General features: G+C 41.9%; 1 protein-coding gene across 1 annotated transcript in view; it reads right to left on the bottom strand.

The window, feature by feature from the left end:
- Positions 1 to 3,857: 3,857 nt before the first annotated feature.
- The window catches only part of LOC134435561 (serine protease 27-like), a 90,123-nt gene continuing 69,497 nt past the window's right edge, over positions 3,858 to 24,483 (bottom strand). The window contains exons 2-5 of the mRNA XM_063184618.1: positions 8,171 to 8,351; positions 7,625 to 7,893; positions 5,126 to 5,268; positions 3,858 to 4,331 (exon numbers count right to left, since the gene is read on the bottom strand). Coding sequence (XP_063040688.1) covers positions 4,110 to 4,331; positions 5,126 to 5,268; positions 7,625 to 7,893; positions 8,171 to 8,334 — 798 coding nt within the window. The 5' untranslated portion in view covers positions 8,335 to 8,351 and the 3' untranslated portion in view covers positions 3,858 to 4,109. The remainder of the gene's footprint in view (positions 4,332 to 5,125; positions 5,269 to 7,624; positions 7,894 to 8,170; positions 8,352 to 24,483) is intronic.

Raw genomic sequence — 24,483 nt, 5'->3', positions numbered from 1 at the left:
GTGTGTGTGTCAGCTATTTGGATGCATCCAGGATCACCATGTGTGCATTCTAATATGCACGCTCCCGTCCTCCACTTGTGCTTGTGGCCTCGCCCCGCGTCCTGGCGCCGCCTCATTGGAGAAAACAAAGTTTCCCTGCCGTCAGCCTAGCCACAACTTTTGAGGGACTATTTTTCATTCACCATCCCCAATTGCAAATGAGAAAATGACATTAGAATTGTGTTTTTGCAAGATATTGAATTAATTTTCTGTCATCAGTGACATCATCATGAGGTCACAAGCAGGCAAGTGAGCAAGGGAGGACAGACGTCCGCATATTGGAATCCACCCCTTGAAAAAGGCTAATGTCTTCACCTGATGGCTATTGAGGGAAGTGCAGTCAGAGAATGTGGCACAGTGCCGCCTGCTGGACATTATCATGTATTACATGCCATCAATACTTTCATGTCAGTCTGAAGCCAGGGCTGGGCTGGGGGAGAAATAGGTCCCTGGCACTTTTGGCTTAATAGGGCCCCTCATAATTAGTGGCGCAGAACTAACTCAGCGGTGGGCCCCGCACTCTCGTGGGCCCCTATTTTTAGGACCCACCGGGAAATGCTTGCTAAACCAGATGGCCAGTCCAGCCCTGTCTGAAGCCGAGGTCACTTAAACAATCAACCTTAAATTCACCACACCTTGTGAAAATGATCTTACTTTGGGGCATGGTGTCTCAATGAGCTTAGATGCCATATCAAAGAGAGTAAATTTAATAGAGGATTGAAACAACGGCCACCCAATGCAAAGGACTGTGCTCAAGTTTTGTCTCCTCCTTCTTCTTCTCTTTCGGTGGCATTTGGTGACAGAATGCATAAGTTGTGCGCTACCGCCATCCAAAGGTCTCCTACAGTGCGTTTTAATATGCGACCTTGCCTCCTCCACTTGCGCTTGTCTCCTCGTCCCGCCTCCTGGCCCCTCCTCCGTGGAGAAAACGATAAAGTTTCCCAGCTGTCAGCCTGGCCACAACAACTTTTGAGGGACTCTTTTTCATTCAGCATCCCAATTGCAATGAGAAAAAGACTCCACAGGTCCCCTAAAGGGGTGTTCACATGACATCACAAAGATCCAGGAAATGCACAGACTTCAAGTATCCAATGTTATATATTGGGAAATATTGGGGTAGGAACTTATGTTATATTGGGGTTGCCCCAACAGGGCTAATGATGGTGGAGTGCGAATCTGTGGAGATTACAAACTGACTTTGGCCTGTCCGCTTCACAGTTTTATCCTCGTCGCCAGTGTAGTAACCGAGTGTGTAGTGTACACCCATTCAATCAAAACGGAGACATGTCACTTATTTGGTCATTCTTTTACTAAAGAAGATAACCCGGCAAAACCACAGGACAAACTGGGACGTCCCACACTAACCAGCCCTGGTGGGGCAACCCCAATATAACATAAGTTCCTACCCCAATATTTCCCAATATATAACATCTAATCTATTCTCTTTGGTCATACCATTACACCAAAGAATCTAGTACAGAAAGAGTCTAGTACAGAAATGTACTCCAGGCTCGTTCTTTTCCGGGATCCATGTGATGTCAGGTGAACGCAACTTTAGGAGACCTTCAGTTAGGAGACCTTCGGAGTCTGCATATAGGCAACATAAATTATGGAAATAAGGTACAAACAATGTTACACAGTGTACCTTAATTTTAATTGAGTAATGAGATTTAATTTTATTCCACACGTTTTATCTATCTATCTTTTATCCACACACACACACACACACACACATATATATATATATATATATATTTATTCTTTATTGTGTTGACTGTGATGTGTGTTTGTCTTGTGTGTCCTTGTGCGTCCTATGCCACCACCAAAGCAAAATCTCCATTTTATGTAAGTTTAATGGACAATAAAGAAGTCTAAGTCTAAGTCTAAGTCTAAGTCTAAATGTGTGATTGATGTATTGTACGTATACACTCATTGTAGGTCTATGCTGGCATCATAACTGTAGTTACTGTGGAATTCATTGACATGGATAACAAGGCCCTTATCTGGCCAATCTTCCACAAGTTTACAGTAATTCAACATGTTACGCACATATCATGACAATGATACACAGCTGTGTGTGCGTGAATGTTTTAAGTGGGGCAGTACACAGTCAAATTTTGGGTGTCAATTTCTGAGTGAACTGGTGGTGAGTGGACCATGTGGGTTGACCTGGGCAGACAGCTCCAGTTTCCAAGGGAGATATTGGAAACAACGCTCCGGCCAGATCTGATTTTGTGGTCAGTTCCAGACAAGACTATCCTGATGGTGGAACTCACTGCCCCCGTGGGAACAAGGATTGAGCGCAAATGTTCCAAGTATGCAGACCTGGCAGCAGAGTGTCAGGAGGAGGCTGACAGGAAAGCAATTCCATGCCCTGTTAAAGTGTAGGTTCTTTGTGGGCTCCTCAACAGTTCGCCTGCTTCGAGACATTGGCTGCTGTAGCAGGGAGCCGGAAAGCCATCAAGGAACTGGCGGAGGAGGCAGAGGAAGGGCAGCTTCTGGCTGTGGCTGAGGAGGAGAGATAGAGGGTGGGGGCGGAACACCTAGGGCGGGGATGTCAAACTCAGGCACGGGGGGCAAATATGGCCAGTGGAGCCATTTTATTCGGCCCGTGAGATCATTTCAAATGTATATTACAGTTGGCCCACATACACCATCAATGTATAGTGTAATATGACTTGAACATGAAATTTGCTGTGTCACAGGATGTGTAGACACATTTGAACTAACAAATCCCATGAAGGGAAAGAGTGTATGTTAAATTTAACTATGAGTATGAAGTGCATGCATGCACAATTTTAGTCAATTTTTAAAAATAATTGTGGAGTTTGGCCCACGACTTCGTTCCAGATTTTGATTTTGGCCCATTTGAGTTTGACCGGTAGGTGGCAGGTAGAGGTACCAGCCATTGCTCCGCCACCAAGAGATGTACTGGGGTTAAAGGAGCGAAACATCAGTGACTGGTGGTCCCCAGCCGATGACCCATTTCTGCCCATAGGTGAGGGGAACACATTTGCAGAGAGTGCACCGGTGGAGGTGTGTCAGGCAGCAATGCCCAGCAGGTACACCAACAGCCTGTATCTTCAAAGTAACTCTAGATAGAGTATTTACACTGGAGTCAAACCACTCCACCAGCGGAGTCAAATGTTAATGTAAAATTCTGAAGGTGCCAAGTGTAATTGCAACTCTACAGTGAGGTGATTTCTTCACATTCCAGTGTTGATATTCACACAATACTGAGTAGAACTGACTTTGACCATATTACATATTGAAAAAATGCAGGAAAAGTGTTATACCCTTGAGGCAAACACACAACACAGAGTAAGGTTTAAGAACTGTACTGTTTTACCTAACAATTACTAAAGTAAATACAGTTTAATGCTGCATTTCAACTTTTTTTTATAAAACATTTCATCCTGTTTCGAATCACACGCTGACTTTTAACATATACTTTGTATATTTTATTTGCACCTGTTAGTTTAAATTGCTATTCAAGTATCAGCTGACAATGAAATCAATAAAATATTCACTTAAATAACACACACACACACACACACACACACACACACACACACACACACACACACACACACACACACACACACACACACACACACACACACACACACACACACACACACACAACCACTCACATTAATACAAGTTCTTTCTCAGAGAGAGAGAGAGTTTTTAGATGCTTAATTAGCTCCTGCACACGATGGATGTCACTGCAGTTGAAAGGGCAGTCATGGGTAAGTGGTTAAGGTGTCATACTTGTAGCCCAAATGTTGCCGGTTCGACTCCCGACCCGCCAGGAAAGGTGGGGGGAGTAATTAACCAGTGCTCTTCCCCACCCTCCTCCACGACTGAGGTACCCTGAGCATGGTACCATCCTGCCGCACTGCTCCCATGGAAACCCATTGGGGGCTGCCCCCTTGCAGGGGTGAGTCATAAATGCAATTTCGTTGTGTTCAGTGTGCAGTGACCACTTGTGTTCTGTGTCACAATGACAATGGGAGTTGGAGTTTCCCAGTTGGGCTTTCGCTTTCAGGTGAAGTCATTGTGCTCCTCTAACACGTGAAACTGCTGTCAGCATCCACCCCAGTCGAGGAGAAGTGGACGTAGCTTGGTGGATCATTGCTGGTGTGGGACTCAATCCAGGACTTGTAAGATGACACCCTGGCGTAAACTCCTGGATAATTTGGTCGAGCACATCCAAGGCCGAAACTGACTATTCCTGACTGGATCCAAACTGAGTTCTGTTCAATCACCATTGGACCACCTGAATCTCCCTAGAAACAAACACAATTCCATAAAAAAAATCTATTAGCAGTTTGCTTACTTTTTGAAAGTTGGGGTATCACATGAAAATCTATTTTTAAAATCGAGGGAGACTTCCTTAAATAGGTTTTTTCCTTAAATCGAATTTCCATCTTCAAAGAACTTCCTTTCTGAACTTCCTTACAGATTGCATTAGATCAGGAGTGTCAAACTCAAATTGATGGAGGGCCAAAATCAAAATATGGAACAAAGTCGCGGGCCGAGCTCAAGATTTATTTTTAATGACTTGGACTAAATTCGTGCAGGCACGCACTTAATACTCAGTTTAATTTCACACACACTGGCACATATTGTGTTGTATAGGAGTGTGAGCTGTGTCATTGGCCTGGGCCCGCTCATACTTCTGAGAAATACCAAATTTCATGTTCAAGACTTGGTACACTGTACATTGATGATGTTTGAGGGCCAACTGTAATACATATTTGAAATGATCTCGTGGGCCAATTAAAATTACTCCGCGAGCCAGATTTGGCCCCCGGGCCTGAGTTTGACACCCCTGCATTAGACTAGTGAACCTCCGTCCATGTGAAGTGCTTTCCTCCACTTGTGGTGTACAGTATAGTAATCCATGGCATGCACACACTGCTAACAGTTCTAACAGTCTGTTTTATGGGATTATTGCAGAAGTAAATGAAATATTTGTATTGTACATTTTCGTTTCTGAATGTATGTCAGCATCAGGTCATCATGATGATTACACTGCATTTGCTATAGTATGGAAACATGGCAACAAGGCTGAAAGTACCTGGCATGCATCTTTGCCCCCAGCGACATAACCAGCACAGATCATATTGTTAGTAATATATCTGCCATAGTAGCATTTACACTGTCTGTTTCCTATGACAGGCACATCAACTTCCTGTAGAGTTCCAGGAGCTGGGTTCGACACTAGAAGAGGCATAAAGAAAACACTCAATGAAGACAGTACAATAGGTTACCTTATACCTTATGCTCATACACTGTAAAAATATAAATGTTAATACAATTCTTAATGAGTTTAAATCAACTTCCTTTCAAAATTAGTGTTAATAGTCATCACTGATTCTTGAGGAAGTGGCTAAAACAGGTTGTAATCTTGAAAGAAAAAAACGAAGTGAATTACAAAATAATATGGTATATCCTCGTAGACAAAGGTCTTGGCTTTTCAGAAATGCACAAGGCCAATCTCCCCATTTTCCATTTTTTTCAGAAATCAGGTTTTTCTCCGATCATACCTTGTTTTTTGTCAACACCGTCAGACACAATTAAAAGCAATAAAAAGTGTATTGATTTGGTTGCATATGTATCTGGAGTTTTTAAATGATTGTGTGTGTTTTTTGGTTCACACATACGCCTTTAAATGTTGAAAATTCACTTTCATTCTATTTTAATACGGCTTCATGTGTTCTAATTTAAAAATATGTGCTGTCAGACAATGCTTACTTAATGGCTAAATAGATCAAACATTTTTTTGTAATTTCACAAATATTCGTGTAGGCTTAAATTTGCTATTACTTTGATAATTCAACAACTACAAAGGAACATTTTGTAAGCACATTCATTTAAAATGTCCAAAACTCCTTCTTACGGTGGTGACTTAAGAACTGACGGTGGTGACAGTAATCTGAAGGTGGTGAAAGTGACCTAATTATTACCTACATTTAGCAAAATAAATAGCCCTCTCAAGTCAATGACATCTAGCATAAACACTTTATTTTTGTGTGTGCACAGTATGTTTATGCATGTGTTTTTCTTCATTTCTTAGATACTCTAGGAAGTAGGCCTAGATTGTTGAAAGTGTGGCATAAACAGGTTTTAAGTTGTTCAAATCCAAAATATAGAGGTGTATTATCATAGAGGAACGTCTTGGCTGTGCAGTGAATGTATTGGCCAAGCTCCCCATGTTTTACATTTTTCATAAAATGGGCTTTTTTTTTGTTTTGTCACCAGCGTCAGACAGAATTAGAAGTAAAAAAATAAGTTTACTGTATTTAAGTGAATTACTTTTACAATTCAACATAATTGTAGATACTTATTGGAAGCAAATTCTTAAAACTTGTCAAAAACATGTAAAACACATGCTTTTTTGTGAACTACATCAGATGTCACCACCGTCAGGTTTTGTGACAAAAAACCCTCCAAATGCACCTCAGTGGAGGCTGGAGTATAAGTTTGGGTCACAATTATTACTAACATGTCTGGTAATGTTTCATTAACCAGCACAATTTAGTAAAATATGGAACAAGATGATGAGCGGAACAAAATCTGACAGTGGTGACATCTGACGGTGTGAGACAAAAAAAAACACTCTTTTACATATTGTGCATTTTTTGCTCACATTAGCCACTTCGTTTTCGCTCTGTTTCTTAGGGGCTTCATGACGCTTCTGAAAAAGTATATATAATTAACATTAATGTAACAATAATACTATTAAAACCCCCGACGGTGTTGACAGTTTATGGTTGGGACAGTACCAGTGTCCAAACAAATGATCAAATTGAGGAGAAATTAGTAAACTTACAGGAGCTTCAGTGATGGTTAAGTACTCAGTAGATCTAAAGGTTTGAAAAGGGGTCCTAAGTAATGACAATGACCTTGCGCATACCTGATTTTATTGTCTTTTAAAAAAAATCTGACGGTGGTGACTAATATGCTGGACACACTTTCAGAAATCAGAAAATATTGCTTTACACGCACTATGTGCATATCTGCAGAACCACTTCAATATGGACTTTCACATTATGGTGATATTATTCAATAATATCAGTGATTTTTACATTTTAAGTCAATTGAAATGATGATGTCTGTCCTTGGGACAGCTGTTTTTACAGGGTGTGGGCAGGTTTATAGCCATGAAAAGTAATAAAATTACACTTAAATATTTCAAACGACTGTACATTTATGTAACAGACCCCTGTGTCTTTACCTGGATTCATTTTGTTCATGAAAATGTAGTTTATTTTCAACAGAATTGGCAGTTTATTGCAGAGACATGTTTTAGCCGCTTTCTCAAGAATCAGTGTCTTAATTTTACTCTTTGACTTTGAGTTATGTACACAATATTGTATAAATATTAAGATATGTAGAGTCATTTACACTGGCAACCTGTAGAATTTTACACAGACTTTTGACTGAGTAATTTGACTCTTGGCAGTGTTGTAAATACTATATCAGAATTCATGTCACAACGGATGTTTACTCTGAAATATTGACACCACATAATTTACTGTGTATAATTGCACAGCCAGTGAGTGAAATGGTATACCTCCTTCCTTAATGTGCCCCCAGCCAGTGACCCAACTCTCTGTGCTGGTATGGAACACACTGTTGCCATCTGCTAGGCAGACAGGCCTGATGTAGTCCGTGAAGGTAACTGGGGCACTCATCTGTAGTAGTGCAATGTCATTATTGAATGTACTTGAACTAAAGCTGGGGTGCCGTATGATCCTGGACACTGGAATGGTCACAGCATTGTTGTTGAAGCCAGACAGGTCTTGAAAACCAAGCCCCACAAACAGATTGGTTGTATCCATACTTGGGAGGAATGAAAAAAAAACAACATAATTTTATTGTTATGTTTTTAACGATTAAAAATGATATGCAATCGGTTAAAATACACAGAGCACATTGTATGTTACAGAGTTTCCTATCAATACAATGGTAAATTTACATGCATCTCCAGGGTGGGAAACCAGAAATTCCTCATCAGTCAGGAACAAAACATATTGTAACTTGTACTTATTTTATACTTACACAATGGTGGGGACTCACCAATAAAATTGTCATTCAACCAAACCAACTATTAACTTACTTTGCAAAGCAGTGCGCTGCAGTTAGAACCCATTGGCTGGCAATGAGGGAACCCCCACAGAAATGATAAGGGGGTCGCTGCAAGCTCACTTGCCAAGGCCAGGTGCCGGGTGTGCTGTCTTGCCCTCCTACTATCCTGAATAAGTCCGGCCTGAAGCGGGACATAATAGGTCTACCACAAACTGAAAAAAGGAGAAGTTATTTAGAAACTTATGAAAATAAGTTGTTATGTCACAACTGGCAGAATAAAAAAAAAAACTAATTGCAGTGCCCAGAAAACAACATGCTTCATTTCTTCATATTACGTTCTCATTTATGTTTTTGTCATTTGTCTGTTGTGAATTATTTTGGTCTTTGTATATGCAGGCCTCGTTCCGAGATACATACAACAACAATCTTGACAATATTTTATTTATTTCCTGAGCATGACCAGTTGGTAGCCAATATGTAACTATGTTCTTGTTCTGGACCCCATTAACCAACCCTCATACTGAGTCTGAAGCTCGATTTAACTAGCACAAAAAGCTACCATGTTATAGAGCACTGTTTTTTGACTGGTGGGTCAGGACCCAAATGTGGGTCGCAGAGCTGGTTCAAAAACACAGAATGCTATTATTGTTGTGCTATATTCACACCCGCTTGGTGGATTTGAGGGAGAAATAATTGTGAAACAAACATTCAAATTTATTTGGACATGTAATGTATCAATAACAAAGCATTACTCATATGTCAGTATTGATTTGCATCATCATGTCATGCAAACAGAAAATATACACACATAAACTAAATACATATATTCCATCCATCAAGATGCTGGGATAGCACTGGGCGAAGGATGTTAGGGACTGTACGTTATTTACCGGGGGGGGAGGGCTGGTGCGCTGGAAGTCCGGTCAAAAAAAAAAATCATGGCCCCCCCCTCCACCTCAATTTTTTTCCCCATGGCCCTCCCCCCACTTCAATTTTGTTTTCCCATGGCCCTCCCCCTACAGATAAAAAAATATATATTTCAAATTGGTAGATGAACAACCATCATGAGAACAGTCAGAGTAGCCTACATCAAGGGCGGTTGTCTGCACTATTATGTGCTATCGATATCAGTGGATACCTGAAGCCGCAAGAATCTACCTCTGCGGCTGCATGGGATGCCTTTTAACTCCACTGTCACCAAGACAAATTGCCTTCACTATTTTTGTACGTGTTAAGTGAAAATAATAATAATAATAATAATAATAATAATAATAATAATAATAATGATAATAAAAACTTCCATTTCAATACCAATGTCCGAGTTGTTACTACTGTAAACTACAAAGTGGAGAGAGTTTCCCCACCGTAGCTTCAATATTCCCCTGCTCGACAAGCAGCGCCTTTCACAAGGTACGTTTTACATGTTCAGCACAGTAGCGAAGCCAGGGACGCAGGAACTTTTTTAGATGCTATTTCCTGCGTTCTAATCAATTTTAGGGTGAGGAATGGCGAATCACATCTGAATAACTTCCTCATGTTTTATGTAGCCTAAACAAGGATGGCTAGATTTAACTTTTTTTTCTTTAACATCTCACTTTGACACTATTAATGTTCTTCTTGCGGAAGTGAAACGCGCACCTGATGTGGAGGTGAGGGCTCAAGAGCAAATCGCGCTGCCTTGACAGTTTGTCTCTTCAGCATGGCCAGTGTGCAATGTGTGAAATTAGAAGAAATGCTTTGACTAGGCTATGCGATGCACTCGTGAGAGGTGACCGGGCTTTCAAATAATTTAGATTTTCTTGCAATTGCGACTGTGGATCAGGTGCATCTCGGTCTCCCAGACCGCGCATAAAAGCACGCACGCACACACACAGGCATAGCTCTACCTTCCCGAATGTAATTACACTCTGACGGCCAAAGAGTTCGGGATGTGATCGGAGCAAGAAGTAGGCTAAGCGCCAAAGCAGCTCGAGCCATTGCTGGCTATTGATACAGGGAGAGTGAGAAAGCCACCTTTAGTTTGCATTTAACGTAGGCCATTAAGACGCATTAATAGGTGGTGGCGGTGCTATGGTGGTCAAAAGGAACAAATTGCCAAAACAGAACCAGTACAACATTCCAAAACATCCAACAATAGCACAGCCATTACACACCGCGGCAATTCAACTTTGACAACTGTGATGATAGACAAGCCAGACACACCATCGGCTGTGCTCTCCTTCAGATTCACCCCATAGCCAACTCCGAGGCTAAGCTAGACTACTTCACCAGCAACACGCTTCTACGAATCCAATCTCCACAGCAAGAAACAAAAGTCACTTCTTACCTGACACGATGCACAACTTTGGTGACATTCCCTTCTCCCGTCACGCTTTAAATGTACATAATTCCTTGCTTAGTTGGTCCGTTTTTGTTCACCAAAGTGATGAGACTTCTCTTCACAACAAGTTAGCTCCTCCAATGGTTTCAAGACCTTATGATGCATGGCCAACACATCACCGTTAATACCATTTTTATTACTACCTTGACACCACAAGCTAAACAGAACAAACTCGCGTCACTGCACCGTTCTACCAAAGTACGTCTAGGCCAAATGTCTAGGCCTAGGTAGTTCTTTCCGGTCTGGTTGGGGTCTTTGAAGTTCTTTGAACACAAATGTAAGCACACGGCGGTGCCAATAAATAAAATCATGGCTTACCAGAGGCTGTGACCACCAGTTGACTACAACACCTCTCCAAAATTCCTCTGGAAATGCCCATCCAATTCGTTGTCAAAACTTCCCAAACTGTTTAGCCCATATAGTTCACATCAGCTAGTTTGATATTTGCTCACGGGCATTTTCTATGATGCTCAATGTTCCTCCGTAGCACTAGCAATCCTACAGTGAAAGAGAGTCAGCGCGGGCAATCTACAGTAGCTGCACCTGATAGTTTTTTGACTACAGATACACGCTTCAGTGCTATAGTATGCACCGGGACCTTGCATCGCAAAGCGATGTGTTTCAGAACATGTTTTATTATTGTTTAAAAAAATAAATAAAAATAAAATAAAATAAATTCGTTTTTTTTTTCCATGGCCCTCCCCCTAACTCCGATTTTTTTTGCCATGGCCCTCCCCTCCACCTCATTTTTTTTCATCATGGCCCTCCCCCCCTACGCACCAGCCCTCCCCCCCCGGTAAATTACGAACAGTCCCTTAGTAGTAGTAGTAGTAGTAGCCTTTTTTGTCCCCAAGGGGAAATTCGTTCTCGCCACACAGGGTGCAGTCGCCGCGAGAGCAGCGCCCATAAGAACACTTTCAACCCACCAGTACATTACATGCACAATACAGTATAAGACAAGGGGAGGGAGGGGTAGGCTAGACATGGACCAGGCAGGTAGACAGGCGGCATTAAGAAAGCATAATAACAACATAGGGAGAGGAGAGGGAAAAAAAAGTCTCATGCCTTCAAATAATGGTGGGCACAATATGAGGATATAAGTTAAAAAACCCTCAGCAGATCAGCACATATGAAGACAACACAACATAAAGACACCATAACTGTGGAGGGGTTGGATGGGGGAGAGGGTACTGAGGAGCCACACCTCTGGGAGCCTGCTGGCCACCAGAAGAGTAAACAATCCAAGGTGTTCTTGGGGGTGGGGGTGTTAGAGGGGGCAGAGCATCTTCATTATGTTGTTCTTCCAGGGAGACTGTTTGTTCCTGCATTGACCTTGGCCTAGGCCACTGCAGACAGGGGCGCCAAAACAGATAAGGGTTGTTTGGGTTTTTGGGTTGAGTGCTTGCATTCCACAATTTTCCATGCCTGCTCAAACTCAATGATGGTCGATCCGATTCATTCTCATTGCAACTCTGTTGGCTTCACCCTAAGGTGGATCCCATTTGGCAGTTGCGAGCCACAAGTCCAAAAAGTGACCATGAGTCCAGTCCCTTCACAGTTCACAACGACAAGTCCGAGTACCAACAGCAATAGCACCACCTTACCAATCATTCCGAGGCAGCCTGGGGCTGTGAGTGGCTGCTGCAGTTTAAAACAAATTTGAATCTGGCAAAAGAAAAATCCAATCATCAAGATGCCTAAAATCCTGGTTCCGCAAGAGTAAATATCCTGTATGTCCTCCATGGCCATCGGTGACTGGCACACTACTCCGCCAAAGCGTCCATCACATCACCTGTCGTCGTGGTCCCATCTGAACTTCTGGACTCTCCCAAACCCAATTTAATGGCGACAATTGTGTAGATCGACCAGTTGATTAAATCCATGATTAATTTAGTTTCGAAAAACAAGACAGTGAGAGTCTCTGAAGGCAAACAGGACAAAACAAGACTGGCGTAGCAGGGGAAAAGATAGGGGAGGGAGAGAGATCAGAAAGTGCATCCGCCTCCACCAAGAGCCACAGAGAAAAGCCCAAGTGTGTTGAGTGTTGAGTGTGCGTGGGGGTTGAGGCAGAGGCTTAATTGAGGAGCTGTTGATGGATGGTGGACTTGAGGGATAAATTAATTCATGGATACGCATCATCAGTAATGTAACTCAACACTACACCCTCTCCAGAGTCGGCCAGCTGCAGTGTGATCAGACCTGCGCTTGCATCTCAAGCCCAATTAGCTCTGGAAGTCACCTTGATGAATTTTATTTACTTCCTGAGCATTACAAGTCTTAGCAGTTACAGTATGTCTCATAAGTGAGTGCACCCCTCACAGTTTTTGCAGATTTGTGAGTATATCTTTTCATAGGAAAGTATTACAGAAATTTCACTTTGACACAATGATTAGTGACCTGTTAACAACATATTTAACCGCTTACATTTGTTGTTCACTCACAAAAAAATCTAAATACAGCCATTCATTTTTGAACATGTACCCACACAAGTGAGCACACCCCAGATTAAAATCCAGTAGAGAAGGGGCCGTGTTGGCCCAAATCGTCTCAAATGGAAAGGAATTAAAAGGGAGGTCATCTGTGTGCGTTTTAACCTTTTTTACATTTAACTTTTACATTTTGAGTCTGCATCTGGCTTGAACAGATTGGTGTGAGATTTGAATGAAATCCTAAGGAGAATATCACAATCTGCTTCAGTTGTCACAGTGCATGATGACATGCGTGTTTTTTTTTAGGTATAATTCAAACTTCCAATGTTGATGGCATTCATGCATCCCCCAACCATGTCAGTCCCACTACATGCTTGACTAGCCAGATGATCCACTTTTTTGTAAAGCACACTTGTTTACCACCACACATGCTTGACGCCATCTAAAGTAAATTTGTTTATCTTGGTCTCAAGAGAGATGAACAGACCAAGGATATGGATCATTGGAAGCATGTTGTGTGGTGTGAAGAGAGAATCATTGTGTCAAAGTGAAATTTCTTTAATGCTGTCCTATGAAAAGATATACTTACTAATCTGTTGAGATGTGAGGGGTGTACTTACTTATGTGACATACTGTATTAGCCGATATTTAAGTATGTTGTTTTTCTGGACCTCATTAACTAACCCTCATACTGAGTCTGAAGCTCAATTTAACTGAGAACAAAAAGCTAGCATGGTAAAGCATTGTTTTTAAACTGGTGGGTCGCAGAATGTTATTATTCTTGTGCAAGCACATACACTTGGTGGACTTGAGGGAGAAATAAGACTTGTGACACAAACATTCAAATTGATGTGGACATGCATTAACATGCATCAATAACAAGGCATATGTCAAAAGTGATTTGCATCATCATGCCAGGCAAACACAGAAAATACACACACTTAAGTTAAACACATTCCATCCATCAAGATGCTGGGCAGATGGCAAGAGGCAGAGGCTTAATTGAGGAGCTGTTGATGGATGGTGGACTTGAGGGATAAATTAATTCACGGGTACGCATCATCAGTAATGTAACTCATCAGTAGTGTAACTCTGGGTCACGCGGTGACACTACACCCTCTCCAGAGTCGGCCAGCTGCAGTGTGATCAGACCTGAGCTTGTATCCCAAGCCCAATCAGCTCTGGAAGTCACCCTGTTGGCAGACATCTCAGGGGACTATGCATGGCAGGGGTGTCCAGTTCCCTGAGTCAGGTCTAGGCTGGCTGACCGCATACCTCCTGCTGTACTACTTGGGTGCCCAACCAGGGTCGTTTCTCTTCAGCCAAAGCCACTGGCTGCTCCCTATCTCCCAAGTACCTCAGAGGTTTTGCAGAAGATTTTCCCACAAAGCCTCTGCATCCAACATCCACTGGGTGGACTTCAGTATTCCAGCTTCGATGTCGAGCTTCCACGGCCAACTCAGAATACCACAGTTGTTTCAGCTCGTATGCCCCCTACATGGAGCTCTATGGATAGCTTTATGGTACAGTGAGCTCCACTATATATACGTACCTTCTTTAGGGAAGGGGACCAGAGCACAAGGTCAGGCCTCAGGGCGGTAGTGGCGATCCTTGTGGAGGAAAACAGCTGTTTGCCAACAGGGTCATTCCATGTCAATTCAACAGGAGCCTGCGCACTTAGGTCTCAAAAAAAATCTGAAAAAAATACCAAATGTACCCATGGTACTTAAGAGAAACACTGTAAATTTATTTGCGTGTAAAATACTTTCCATGTTACAGCCATTTTCACTGGGGGAGGGGGGTGCCCAGGGGGGTGTCAAAATTCACAAGCCCATGGCTCAAGAACTAAACCACAAAGGAAGCTCACATTATGCATGCTGGTACATAGATAGGAATAGTTGGTTGCAAAACTGTCCGTTTTGGTCTGGATGATCGTGCATCGTCATAGCATTCCCTCAAAGATGATACAAATTTTATTGCAGTTTTTGGCTGTGCTCTGTTTAGCCCTCCAGAAGACATATTTGTGCCCAATATAGGTTCTTGGTTTTTTTCCCCCATTGTAGAAATAAGTAGAAACACTCTCATAAAAAGCAATAAATAGAAAGGAAACTTTATCAGTGTTTGAACAGAAGACCGCACAAGTCTGACAAATCATTTTGGGTGTCATTTTCAGAGCTCCAGAACCCCTTGTGGGATTGTCCACAGATTTTTAAAATATTTTTTATTTATTCTCCATGAATTCTTCTTTTTAAAAATGCCAATTTGACTTGTTATACGTATGTGATGTTTTCTTTTTTCATTTCCATCCTGAACATGTGCAACATGCACATTGAGAGCGATATGGACATCGATGGATGCACCATCACCCCATCCCCTGAAGTACGTAACCTGGGTGTCATCTTGGATTCATCACTTTCACTTCACTCCCACATCAAAAAAGTCACCAAATCGGCATTCTATCATCTCCAAAACATCTCCAGACTCAGGCCTTCACTCTCTAAGACAGTTACGGAGACGCTCACTCACTCCTTCATCTCCTCCCGTCTGGACTACTGCAATGCCATCCTGCTTGGTCTACCCAACAAGGCCCTAGACAGACTGCAATATGTCCAGAACTCTGCTGCCAGGATCATAACAGGCACTAGACCCTGGCAGCACATCACCCCCATACTCAAGCCGCTTCACTGGCTCCCCATCAAGTCACGCATTACCTACAAAGTCCTCCTCCTAACCTTCAAGTCCCTCCGTGGTCTGGCACCCCACTACCTCACGGACCTCCTTTACCCCTATGACCCCTCAAGATCCCTGCGGTCCTTTTCCAAGGACCAGCTGATCGTCCCTCATACCAGGCTCAAGGCCACTAGTGACAGAGCCTTCCATGTAGCTGCTCCCATTCTTTGGAACAATCTGCCTGACCACATCCAGAATGCCCCCTCACTGGCCATGTTTCAGCAACACCTTAAGACACATCTCTTCCTGGAGGCCTATGGCTGCTAGTTCCACAAGCACATTCACTTACATCCATTCACACACACGCTCACACACTGACGCACACACACACTCACACTTTCCTACTCAACACTCTGTGAAGCGACTTTGGGTGTTTTGAAAGGCGCTATATAAAACAAAAGTAATATTATTATTATGATTCTTCATGCAGTGACTCTCGATTCTGGCAATATGCCGTCCCACTTCTCCATTCAGTCCATGCGGTGCACCTATGCCGTCCCATCCATGCCTGACTCTCCCCGAATACCAGCGAGAAGACTTCCCATTCACTGTGCATTGTGTGACGTCATCCCCAGAGTCTTTTTATGTTAGTTATTTTTTTTGCACATTCTCGGGGTGGCAACAGGCAGAATATTGCTTTACATATTGAGAGTGAGAACGAAACTCATTTTCTAAAGGAGCTACGATTCTTGTCCCTCCGCCTAAGGTGGACAGCGGGTACGTCGGCGGCCTTCCGTCCATGGTCGCCCTCTCGCTCGCCAGCGTTCACCTGGCCTTCTCCCTTCACCCGTCTTGGATGTTCCATATAAAACACATTTTCCCCACCCCGTTTACCAATCACATTTCCCCAAAGTACCTGCTGTCCACCTGAGGCGGAGGGACAAGAATCGTAGCTCCTCTAGAGAATGAGTTTCGTTCTCACTCTCACTGTGTAAAGCAATATTCTGGGTGTTGCCACCCCAAAAATGTGCATGTTGATCTAAAAAAATAACAAAAATAAAAAGACTGGGGATGACGTCACACAATGCACAGTCAATGGGAAGTCTTCACCCATCAAAGTTGAAAAGGGAATATTTATCCGCATATTGTGCTTTTTTCATAGGCAGATAATTCACCTAATCACTAAAACAACGTTGGCATTTCTTTCCTGGCCATTTTGTTGTTACTGGAAAAAATAACACAGCTTGCATTTCTTTACAGACACATATTTTTGGGCTTGATACAGGCGCTGTTTCCTATCGGCTAGCCAATTTCTCTTGATGGAAAGAGCATTTAATAACCATTTCAAATCACGGTAACCAAGGCTTCTGTGAATAAACTTAAGAGATATTAAGATATTATATTATACACACACTCACATCTCACTCTCTCTCTCGCACGCACAGACAGACAGACAGACAGACAGACAGACAGACAGACAGACAGACAGACAGACAGACAGACAGACAGACAGACAGACAGACAGACAGACAGACAGACACACACACACACACACACACACAGAGTCATGTAGAACTCCACTCTCTAACTCTCAACTCTCTAGCCACTAGACCACGGCTGCCCCCTAACCTACCTTTTGACCTAAACATGGTGATGTCTCCATGCCTGAGATGTCTCCTGAACATGTCCTGCAGCACCATTGCACCATTATATACTTATGCATTTTGTCCAGGCAATGGAATGTTATGGCTTTTTCAGTTTATTACAAATGCAAAACATGGTATGCCAATAGAAGTCTGTGTATGCCACTCATGCTGCAGTACTAGTCTTCTCAGATTGAAGGAACATTTCCAACTCTAATTTCACTGCATCTTATAATATAATGTAATGTAATGTAATATAATATAATATAATATAATATAATATAATATAATTTCTATGCATATGATATGACCAATGAAAAGTAGCGCTTGCAAAGTGGGCCTGTAGAGGAGGGGATGGAGTTGGAAACAAACATTCACCTTGGTCCAGAGACAGAGAGGTATGCCTTCATAATCGTATACAACACCAAAAAGAAGGCAGGAAACAGGAAAGCATTACAATGGAGTGAAAAGTTGACTACTTTATTTTATGTTTAAATCAGCTATGTGATTTTGCACAGGATTCGCCCTTGATGAGTGTTTTGATGAATGACGGAAAGCGGAAGAAAAGAAGAGCTCTTCAAAAAATATGAAAAAGAATTCAGTCCATAAAGGTAGTCCATTAAAAAAAGTGTCCAAAGGACTGTGAGTACTCTTATCTGATTCGATGACTTTCAAAAGCTCAGAGATGCTCTGAGGAAGTCACAAGGCTGGTCATACCACTCTTCTGACAATCCTCAGTCGTCGCTGTCGCTGTAAAAAAACAATAAGACATGTCAATCTTAACAAAACAGTGCTCTTTGTGTCTTTGTGTGTCTTTGTGTCTCTTCTCAGATGTTGTTAATGGGTCTCCCAGCACTTCTTAACCTTTGCAGTAATATTATACAAGTTAACATTACTGGTAATTGCATACCCATTTTAACTGTAAATAATATATGAATGGGAACTCAAAATTATTGCATACCCAATGAAGTTACCAGTCGCTAACTGGCTTAAACAGAGTGCTCCAATGTCAACAAAAACATGGAACGGTCATTTCAGAAGGTTCAGTGCAAAGCTGGCCACGCTAGGTGCAACATACAGGGCAAGCATATTAACAACAAGTCTGACAGGTGGACACCAGATGCATCCATCTATGTCAGTGGTTCTCAACCTTTTTTTTAACCAAACGCCCCCTGGCCTCATAGAAAAATAATTAAACTTAATTTAGGGGAAAACTGTACAGAGGAGCATATGCAGCACTATTTTGGTGTAATTTTAAAGGATTGGATTGAGCACTTGCAAAAGGTTAAGTGGATCAGGCCAAGCGCAGAGGGAGCAAAAATTCCAAGGAACGTTTTTTTAAAGCTTGGTGGCTATTTAGCCAAAAGATGTTCAATGTTGAAATTTTAATTTAAAAAAATCATTTTTTGTTTGTTTCGTTCTCTTCAGGAAGTGAATATTTGCAAAAAATAAATATGTAAGGGTTAACGTTCGGCAAGAAGGTCGCTACCGTGGAATAGCAGCACGACAGAGAGAATCTTTAGACCCCGACGCGGAGCGGAGTGCTGCTATTCCACAAAGCGACCGACTCGCCGAACGTTAACCCGCTTATTATATGGATATACTTAAATGATTCACACATGGCGGGGACATTTCTTTAGGCCTATTTAATGTTAAGTTTATTATAGTTTTTCATGTCAAAAGATTGTTGCTGTGCAAAACAAAACAGTTGTGGAACACCACTAGGACAACAGGTGTTGTGTATCACAGCAGCTGATTAGAGTCTTGTTGAAAAGTCGCTTTAGCAGTGAAAAGTCTTCTTGCCGTTGACAGCGGTCTGTTATAGACCAACCCGTCCGTTATCGAAAAATAACAGACGTGCGAACGTTGGGGAGCCCCATTGAAATGAATGGAGCATTCAACCGATGACGTCACACCATATAATAAGTAAGGGTTAACGTTCGGCGAGAAGGTCGCTACCGTGGAATAGCAGCACGACAGAGAGAATCTTTAGACCCCGACGCGGAGCGGAGTGCTGCTATTCCACAAAGCGGCCGACTCGCCGAACGTTAACCCGCTTATTATATGGATATACTTAAATGAGTCACACATGGCGGGGACATTTCTTTAGACCTATTTAATGTTAAGTTTATTATAGTTTTTCATGTAAAAACATTATTGCTGCGCAAAACAAAACAGTGCCGTTGTGGAACACCGCTAGGCAACAGCTAGGTAGCCTGGACAACAGGTGTTGTCTATCACAGCAGCTGATTAGAGTCTTGTTGAAAAGTCGCTTTAGCAGTGAAAAGTCTTGTTGCCATTGACAGCGGTCTGTTATAGACCAACCCGTCCGTTATCGAAAAATAACAGACGTGCGAATGTTGGGGAGCCCCATTGAAATGAATGGAGCATTCGACCGATGACGTCACACCATATAATAAATATAAGATAAAAACTTGCTGCTTTAAGCGTTAACAAAATTATCGCGCGATAATGACCTCAATAGTTAACGCAGTTAGTTATGTTCAGTCAATTAATGTTTTAAGGTACACTGTGCAGAAAATGGTAAAAAAAAGGCACTGCAACTATGGTGCTCATTGACACTGGGTTGCCTATTGCCAAATTTTTGCCAAACTTTTTTTCATAAAAGTTTACTAAGTAATAAACTAATATTTTGTAGTATGGCCCAAGTACAGTCATTATTGCAGCCAAAATGGCGGACCATGGAGAAGACCCCCCTTTTCATGTATAAAAAGTACAATTTTTCCAGTCATAATGAAAACTTAGAATTTGACGGTAGTGGTAAGTATTCATGAAAAAGGTAACATTAGTGAATGGGTAGCATGAATTCTGAAAATAAATAACTAAATACCTTTAACATATGCATTCATAACAATTACTATGTATCTACTAGGCCCGTAACGGTGCACTGTATTCATACCGAACCGAACCGTAATGACCTTCGGTACGGTACAGTGCTGTCAGTGGTGTAGTATACTTTTTTGTGGTGGGTATACTGTATATTTGAGCTTTTTTGAAGTGGGTATATTGTATGTATTTGTGCTATTCTAAATAGTGGATCAATCAATTTTAAGTGGGTATACTGAAATGCCTGAAATGTTGAAGTGGGTATACTCCGTATACCTGCGTTCTACGTAAACTAGCGCTGTGCCGAACGGTACAGTAATATGTTATATGTTTATGGTTTTACTGCCTGCTGCTGCTACAACAGCAGGAGGGCCTGTGCGCGATTGGAGGAGTAGCTTAGTGGAAAAGTGTACTGCTAGCAACCAGCAAGAGCTTGAAGTAGGCTATGGTTCCCTCTCACTAAAATATGCAGTTTGGGAAAACTTGGTGACATATGCAACGCGCCAAATCGCTTTCAGATGATATGCAGCGGTCAGGAGAGCAAACGAGGATGGGGTAAGCTTAAATATCCCACTGTCCAGCGAATACACAGCAATAATATAAGCAGGGTGCACAGCAATGTCTTGTGCGAGGAAATAGAGGATTGTACTTTGTGAGAACTTTTGAAAGTGCTATTACTTACACTGAGAAAATGTCCGACCCAAAGAAGCAGTTTTCACTGCAATATCCGTGCATTATCAATAAATCCATTTGACAACGTCTTGAATTGATAATTGAGCTTTAATCTTCGTCTTAACAGTTTCAAAACACACATGAACTAGGGATGCAAACGATTAATCGATTAATCAACTTTAATCGATCAATGCGTTAATCGATTAAAAAACATTAACAGGGTTCCCACGGGCCATGGAATTTCTGGAATATCATGGAATTTCATAAAAGTTTTTCCAGTCATGCACAGTCATGGAATTTGACAATTTTGAATCCACAGTCATGGAATATCATGGAATTTTCTTAACAGCTGTTTAGAAGCAAAAACCTTTTTGTTTGGCGTATAACATTGTTTCTTAGGCCTACTGATTATACTACAACGCTTCACCACAGAGGGTTTGGTTTCGCACTGTAATGTGCAACATTCTAGAATGCAATGAGCCCATTGGCTCGGTGTCGCCTCGAGGGGTGAAGATAATCTTCATTTTTTACACTTACGGAAGTGGTCATGGAACTTCTGTTTTTGGGGTCTGGAAAGTCATGGAAAATCATGGAATTTTATATCTGAATTAGAGTGGGAACCCTGCAACCCTGTCTGTCTGAATCGCTATGAATCGACAATTCAACTGACAATTCAGCCCAAGTGAAATGGGCATGCGAAGAAGAGTGTGTGTGATGAGGGGTGTGAATAGTGGGAATATTTAAATCACCTTTGGATTAAAGATTTCAAATAGAATTAGTTTAAATGTGATATTTTATCTCAATTTTTAATTACAATTTTCAGATTGAGTAGTTTTTTTTTTTTTAGAAACATTGAGATTTCGGGGGAGGGGGGGGACGGGACACGCCGCTTATCAATTAATTGTAAGTCGATCGATAAGGCTATCAACTAATGATTAATGAATTAATTGATAATTTGCATCCCTAACATGAACTAATTAAAATAGCAACTAGTGACATAAAAAGGTCCACATGTCTGTTGGAGTAGAGAGAGAAGACGTTTGTTTTCCACAAGCTCTGGGAGAAATGCAAGTGGAGTCTAGAGTCGCTATGGAAACCGAATTTGCATCTTTCTTAAAGCGACAGTACACATTTAATCTAATAACAACCTATGCTATGAATTCTAATTCTGTTAACTTCCCTACATAACATTAATCATTTTAAACACTTTTGTTTTGTTTAGTCTACCGTTTATAATGAATTGATTAAAATAAAATGCAAGAAATGAAACTAAGAATAAATTAAAATCCACTGTAAATAGGGCTAGTGTTTAAAACATAATTTAGCTAAGGCCTATTAATAAAATGCAGCCCTTTGAATGTTTTTATTTTATTGGTTATTTTGACCATTTGTGGTGCAATTAACCACGCACTGAGGAAGAAAATTGTTTTGCATTTTTTTTTACCATATACTGTACCGACAACGTATCGAACCGTCACCCCAAAAACCGAGGTACGTACCGAATCGTGATTTTTGTGTACCGTTACACCCCTAGTATCTACTCTGGTTAAGTAATAAATATTTACCCTTACTTAACACATTGAGTACCAACGACGTAAAAATAAGTTTTTTCACGCCCATGCGTTGTATACCAACATTTTGCGTTTTACGTCATATTTCGAATCTACACCCTTCAATACATAATATATGTGATTTTGGGAGGTGTGTGATGAATACAAATAACACAAATGGCAGTCAACAGCTCATGTCATAATTTGGACATTTTAATTTTAATCACAACGCCAGAGCAGTAGGTAAAGCACAGACTAGAGGCGTATTATGAATTAAGAATCTTTGGGTAAAGTAAACCGCATTGACGTCGCGTAATGCTTGTGTAAACCATACTGATGCTCAGCTTGCAGTCCTCTTAGCCTTGTGATTCTCTATGGTGGTGGACTATGATGCTGCCATTAAGAATCGTGCCTGTTGTATACTTACTTTTATGATCAGCGTCCACTCTATGACGCTTTCTATAGTGTCCTTCACGCAATAATTAGGAGGATAATTTTATATTGTGTCTGGCAGGATGTATAGGCTACCTTAAACTTTCAAGGGCTAACATCCTTACCCAGATCCTTGGATATAGCCTTACAAATGACCCCCCAACTGTGATCGGATCCAATACCCTGGGATTTTGAAGTTTGATCGCTGGCAAGATAAGTTGAATTGTTTATTCTGTTTATGTTTTCTCCCCCATGACAATGACAAATTTTCTGTATGGTAGCTTACTGTCAGCCAGATGCTATCCTAATAACATAGGTGGCTATGTAAACACTGCATCCCATCTGGATCAGATATGGATCAGGCATTGGGTTATTGGATTTTGTTACAGAGGTTGGGCTAAATTACTTTCGGGACCTGTTCCACCTTCTGCGTGTGACTGAAGACTGCGTCCGCTTTCGCGTGTGCAAAGACATTACATCTTGCAGGGCATACCAAACTTTGCTATGAAGCCCTGGACGTAAATGCATACCTGCCGACCATTACACATTTTGCGTAGCAGATACGAATTTTGATATCAAACTACGGCGCTGTCACTTCAGAATACGGGAAAAACCCAATAGCAAAGTGTGTTCACGGGCCCTTATAAACTTCTCTGCAACAAGCCAGAGTTGTAGATACGCTCTGCTTGCAACTGTCTCGTGCTGGCCTTTCCATTGGCCAGCAACGTGTGGGGTGGAGGGGGGGAATATTGACCAATCAGAGCGCTAGTTTAGGTCTTCATTTGTTGTGCTGCGCTCCGCTCAAGTCGAGGAAGCTGCCGATAGAAAGTTTGCTTCGAAAACACACAAGCAGAGAGACTGGATAATATACTCCTATAATCTCTGACACAAGTGTCCTCCTCCTGTCATCATATATTATCCATCTTGGTACTGTCGCTGTAGTTTTACAAGTGAGCACCGTCTAACCAGTGAGACCTGTGGTCCTATTTGGACGGAGGTAACAGGTGCAGCGTGTTGCCTATCTGGCGTTTTGACTTGCCTTGGGCTGGCTGAGTGGGCACTGGGACCCAGCGTAAGTGCAAGGGTCGAGGGCACATCCGTTTTAAGCATATACATTTCCGTAAACAGTTCTACCTGAGAGACGCCAGGCCCTGACTCACCTGGGCTCGCAGTGGAGCTATCTGGCTGGTTTTCGGCGTTTGCGCTGTGGAATAGTGTTGGGTCTGGGCGTTTCATCTTTGGCGCTGGGCGCCTGACTTGATAAGTGAAGGTAGGCTCTGGTGACTTGCGCTGAACATAGGAGTCCTGTAAATTAAATGGCTTGTATACCTACAATTTCTAACCAGCGCTGTTCTTCCTTAGCTTCTCGCTGGGTCTGATTTCAATGTGGCGATGTGTCTGACTCACGGCCCTCTCACTCATGCCCAAGGTAAGAGGTCGTCTTGTAGTAATTTGAATAATTACTGTGTGGTTGTAGTAATCTGTCCTTAATGCTAATGTACTGTCCCTGTAACCCTCCTTAGGTCTGACGCACGTTTAGCAGCGTGTTGGGCTTGCCATTGGGGACAGGGGGACACCACTTGGGGCTTATTTTTATGCGTTTATTTGTCTGTTTTATTTCTCTAAGAGCTCTGGTGAGGTAGAGCGTTTGGGCTAGTGGTAGTGAACGGTCGTGAGTGACCTAAGCTGTTTGTACAGTGATCTGGTTGTAGGCCCACCTG

This window comes from Engraulis encrasicolus, chromosome 19 (genome assembly GCF_034702125.1).
Source record: "Engraulis encrasicolus isolate BLACKSEA-1 chromosome 19, IST_EnEncr_1.0, whole genome shotgun sequence".
NCBI lineage: Eukaryota > Metazoa > Chordata > Actinopteri > Clupeiformes > Engraulidae > Engraulis > Engraulis encrasicolus.
This window is presented reverse-complemented; position numbering and strand designations above follow the sequence as displayed.